The sequence below is a fragment of the Amphibalanus amphitrite genome, unplaced genomic scaffold (assembly GCF_019059575.1).
Source record: "Amphibalanus amphitrite isolate SeventyFive unplaced genomic scaffold, NRLGWU_Aamphi_draft 000802F_arrow, whole genome shotgun sequence".
Lineage (NCBI taxonomy): Eukaryota > Metazoa > Arthropoda > Thecostraca > Balanomorpha > Balanidae > Amphibalanus > Amphibalanus amphitrite.
This window is the reverse complement of record NW_024882296.1, coordinates 150,323-155,855: the sequence shown is the minus strand read 5'-3', so window position 1 is coordinate 155,855 and position 5,533 is coordinate 150,323. Positions and strand designations below refer to the sequence as shown.

Here is a 5,533-nt window from a genome sequence, read left to right as displayed (position 1 = left end):
TTGCCCCCTGCAGGCAAAACCGTTGACGTTAGGTCAAATCTGAGAGAATTACTCAGAAAGGGCGCTAATAGGGCTATCGAATGCGCTTTTCCGCGGCGCTGTAGCTCTATTGGTTCCCGAGTTATGCGTTGGCTTCTTGGAAATTTTGGACATTCGACCTGGAAATCGGCGAAATTTTGCCTTCAATGACCTCTGGTGACCTGACCTTTGACCTGACCAAAAAACTGACCGAAGTGATTTCTTCATTATTTTTGACGCTCTTTCGAACGCCGCCTTCCGCGTATCGCTACGTGGCCCAGGAGCCGAGTTACAAGGGGGGTGTTCAAACACCCCCCCCCCCCCCAGCAGGGCGTGGAAATCCAGGACCCCCAGCCGGGCGCGGGTTAATGAAGGGGATAAGCAGAATTGCTCACAACCGGGTAAGCAGTATAATGGCTCTTAGCTTTACAGTATTCGTAAAACACCACAAAATATATCAACACCGGGGTAGTTTCTACAAACACAGGGGTAAACAAGACGTTCAGAATTCAAGTTACGATTTTATGGCTACTGTTCGTTAATCGTTTTCGTTTGACTAAGGAGTAGCAGAAAAAAACGTCACATGAAATAAGATACCTATTCGTAAAAGCTTGAAATCATACAAGACATTCGGAACATAAATAGTGTGATCGGCCGACGAGCCCACAATTGACTTGTCCCCCCTTCCACCGTGCCCCCCCCCCCCCCCCGGCTCGGACCCCGGTCGCCGCCGCGGGGCACGTCCACACCTCCCTGGAGGGTCACTGCCCCCGTCAAGGTCACCACCAGCTGCCTAACGGTACGGTAAATATTTATTGCCGCTGCCCGCGAACGGCCAGAGATGAGAACTCACTCAGGCGTGACGACACATGGATGACGTCACTGGGATGGGTGGGGCCGTCGCCCAATCAGAGGCGAGGTGACGACCTCGGGCCTGAAGGTCGTGTTTTGAACTGGTCCGGAGCAAAGGATTAGATTGGACTCGAGTCAACTTTACTGCTAAAATGCCATGACATATTTTATGACTCATACTATGACTGTAAATGCGTCATGAGTCAAGTGGAATGCGCCAAGCGGCTCTGGTCTGTCGCTGACCCCATATATCTGGCACAAACCAGACTGATAGTTAAACGGTAACCCGCAGGCCTATCTGCGTTAAATTGATGGCTTGATGGCCATGAGACTTATTGCTTACGATGCCTGCAGGCTATGAGTGGATGCACGAGTTTATTTCTCTGCTGCTAGGGTTCCTCCTAAGGGCGTGCATTAAATTCCAATCTGAATGGTGCTAAAAAGGCTATGAAATATGTGTGCAGCAGTCAAAATACTTATTCGTTATATACGTCATTCGTTCCATATTTCACTGAAGTATAGTTATGTGAGCGATGAAAAGTGTACAGGAATCGGAAATGAATAGTCGTCTCTAAAAAATGTTTCGCATAACACCATCAAATTTACTAAATGCAAAGACGTTCGCCGACTTGTAATCCGTGGTTGATTTTGAGCTATTTCGCATATATGACGACACCACTCGTCACCGCTAGCTCTCCGTCTGACCGAAGTTCTGACCGCTGCTAGCGAGCTCCTCCCTGGCACTAACAAATGTTCATAAGATACGATGCACCGTATTCCCATGTATCTAATAGTTGCTTTTAAGATGGTCAGCCTGGGGATCTGATTAACTTTATCCACATCAGCATGCCGCATGAATTACACATTCTCCGTCGCAAAGCTGTTTATCGCGATGAGCAGTTACTTTTTCACGCCGCCGACTCTTGTTCTAGGGTCACCAGGGACAGAAGATGTTCCCTGCTAGGTGTTCAGCATTTTATATCCACTTAAACGGAATGCCAACTAGCAAACGAACTCGGTAGCTTTCGTCCAACAAAGACCAGTTGTGCTGTTTATAATCGTACAAGTCGTCTCATTCTCTATGATCCGTGATTACAAACGTCAGGAGCCTTTTCCTAACGCGAGGCACGTCTGAGATAGAAGTGATACACGTCCGCATCAGATGTCTCGGAAAGAAATTCCCTCAATAGACTGCCGAAACATTAGCTCTGCGTCATGCATGAGCATAAGGAGAAGGAAATAAACGATGGAATAGCTGAGCAGCACTCAGTGCAATCAAATCAATTAGAGCGACTTTATCGGGGCAGCCGAGTTTTGTTTACAATACAGAACCGCCTGAATATCAATATGGATCAGCACACTGGGGTTACTGCATCGATCACGTGGACTTTACCAGGTGACGAGGAAGTGTCATAGTAATAGATAACGGCTATCAATAACGGCACTATGATAGTGTCACGTGAACCGAGACGGTAAGAGCGCAACGGAAGAGCTGAGTTTATGAATCACGACGAAAAAATATTTTACAAGAAAATCAAATGTTGTTTTGTATGTCTTTTTTTTTTTTTTTTTTTTTTTTAGTAAGGTTTGTATATTGCACATGTTGTTGTTCACCTATTTTCAGTCAAAATGAGTACACAAAAACCGAGCACCACACGAATTGTTTCATTTTATCTCCGCCACAACAGCACACACGGAATCTAGCGGTCACAGTGTCACCAAAACACGTCAAAATGTCCCAGATGAGCATTTTAACCGCAAGACATGACGTCATTTTTACCAAAGACGATGGGTAGCTCACTGGCAGTGGCGATCCCTGATCAGTGGCGCCTCCCTCTAACATCGTCGACACTCACACTGACTATCCCAGCCCAAGGAACGGTACCTAGCTCTGTCCTTCCGAGGCCGGCACAGTCCGTTACGTCGTCTCCTATATGCGGCGCGCCTCAGGCCTGCATCCTGATGCCGCCGTCGAGCCGGATGACCTCGGCGTTCAGCATGCGGTTCTCGATGATGCTGCACACCATCTGGGCGTACTCCTCGGGCCGGCCGAGCCGCTTCGGGAAGGGCACCGTCTGCGCCAGCGCAGTCTGCACCTTCGGCGGCAGGCCCTCGAGCAGCGGCGTCAGGAACAGACCTGGCGCGATGGTGACCACGCGGATGCCCTGCGGCGCCAGGTCGCGTGCGATGGGCAGCGTCATGCCGACGATGGCGCCCTTGCTGGCCGAGTAGGCGGCCTGGCCGATCTGGCCGTCGTAAGCGGCCACCGAGGCCGTGTTGATGATGACACCGCGCTGGCCGTCGGCCTCGTCGGCCGCGTTGGCGCCCATCACACCGACCGCCAGACGGATCACGTTGAAGGTGCCCACCGTGTTCACCATCAATACTTTGGTGAAGTCCTCTAGTAGATGTGGCTGATTCTTCTTAAAGTTGTATGTCTTGAAAGCAACGCCGATGCCAGCGCAGTTGACGGTGACGTCCAGTTTGCCAAACCTATCCTTGGCGGTGCTGACGGCTGTCTGAACGTCATTTTCCGACACCACGTCGGTGGGGACAAAGACGGCGTTGTCTCCGAGGCCGGCGGCCAGGTCGGCGCCGGCCGATCCGGGCAGGTCACAGATGACCACCCGACTGCCCTCGCGCACCAGCCGCTCGACGGTTGCGCGGCCCAGGCCGGACGCGCCGCCCGTCACCAGGCCGACCAGACCCTTAAACATATCTTAAAACCAAAAAATGGTACCTCCCGGCACCATCGGAAGGAAAAACGGGAAAAGTCAAGTTTTGTATGTCTTACAAAAATATTGGGAATCAGAACCATAGTAAACATATATTATTGGTAACTATAAGTATAGTATCATAGAAAGCTGGAGGACTGAAAAGCAGCTAAGCTCTTCATGACGAAAGAATTAATAACATTATTTAGCGAGCTCACAGACAATGTTTTCCGCGAGTCCAGGATAACCTCTCTATGCCCTTCATCTGAGCTGCAAACGGCCATTGCACCGGCTGGCCAAGATCGATCACAGAACGGGTGCCGGCTCATTATACAATATTACAACTAATTATACTGATTCCACTAGAAATATCGTAACTCATACTCGGCGTAATTTGATCCGCCTCCGATCCCGCGCCTCGTGCAGCAGCCCATTTTGGGGCCGCGCCCCCCTCGGATACCGCGAGGGCCGTTTGGGAGTTTTGGCGTCATTTTCAGGTACCGTTGTAGTAATGTGCGGTGGAGGGCATTTTCGCGTTTGAACAGGGGGATTTTCCGTATAGGTTATGCATGAAGGACCCGAGCCACGTAGATCGGGCACCGTTACTCGTTATGCAAATATTATGAACAGAAATACAGTGTAAATGAAATAATTAAGTTATTATTTTTTACCAAAAATGTCATAATTTAGCATGTCTGCTTTAGAAGTTAGTGTATGCTTGATCACAATCACGTCATTTACCTGATGAAATGCGTCTGCACCCCATTCATCTAACAACCGGCTCTGAAAATTACCCACCCAAGGTGTTCAAACCGCTCGCGTTAACCGTTGCCGCGCCTGCGCGCCCCAACCCTGCGTTTATCTGGGCGCCCGAGACCGCTGGCTGTCATTAGATACCATGAGAAGGCGACGTTCAATGGGTAGGCCGCGCCCCGAGAGCCAGCCCAGCGGCCACCTGGCATGCCGGCGATCCTGGGGTCTGGGCGCAGCAGAGGTGGGAGGGGTTCGGGCCACTCACGCATTTTTTGTTACAGTGTCTACCATGATGGCAGCGTTGGGGATGACAAGTTTGACAACAGGAGCAATTTGGACTCCAAAGTGAGCAACGACTCAACAAGGACAGCGAGGAAAGGTAATGATCACATTGGATTACAAAACTCCCTGGGTGGTATTCATCGACCGTTGCATTCGAATTTATACTTCTCAGTGCCGTCTATGTAATCATTGTCGGCATATATACGTATGCGCATGGATTGAAATGATTCAGGGCAAAGTCGAGATTGGATGAATGTATGCAAAGGGGTTCTAAATATCTTGTATTTACCGGCAGTTAACGTCGAATTAACGGCAGTTACCGGTCAATGCTGTGAAATCCTGTTACGTAAAATGGCGCTCAGAAAGAGATAACAGGAGACCGGATATTGATGTTGCAGCTTTCTTGTCGTGGGTGGTCAGCTCTCGAAGCTTTTCAGGGGGATTTTTTATTATGGGGTCTAAATATCTAATAACTGGCTCTAAACTGTGTAGGGAGATGGGTGAATGAAATATAGGTCAGAACACCTGTGAGGAGGCCAGGTTATAGCTGCTCCAATGCTCACATTAAGGTCACCCCGGCTAAATATAATGAACGGTGAGATTCAATGTATCAAAATATATTTCACCGATTACAATACAAATAAAAAAAATCGGAAGCTTGTTTACCAACCCCATGAATCACTACCACTCTGTTAAACTCCAGAAAACTCCAATCGGTAGCTGCTGGGCCTCCCACTAAGGCGCTAATTACAGGAGAATATTATCCAAATTAGCTCTGCTGATGGGTCGACCACTTGTTTAGGATCACCTGCAGTTGTTGAGCCTCTCTAGTGGCGACCACACCCGTCAACCGGCTGCGCTGTGCACCACAATGTCACGTGATTGCAGTGCGATTTTGCCGGAGGCTCGCGCTG

General features: G+C 49.4%; 1 protein-coding gene across 1 annotated transcript; it reads right to left on the bottom strand.

Moving 5' to 3' along the window:
* Positions 1–2,516: 2,516 nt before the first annotated feature.
* On the bottom strand, positions 2,517–3,608 carry LOC122366385 (3-hydroxyacyl-CoA dehydrogenase type-2-like). Its single transcript, XM_043338593.1, has one exon. It carries the CDS (start codon positions 3,585–3,587, stop codon positions 2,817–2,819), a length of 771 nt encoding a protein of 256 aa, XP_043194528.1. The 5' UTR covers positions 3,588–3,608; the 3' UTR covers positions 2,517–2,816.
* Positions 3,609–5,533: the final 1,925 nt, after the last annotated feature.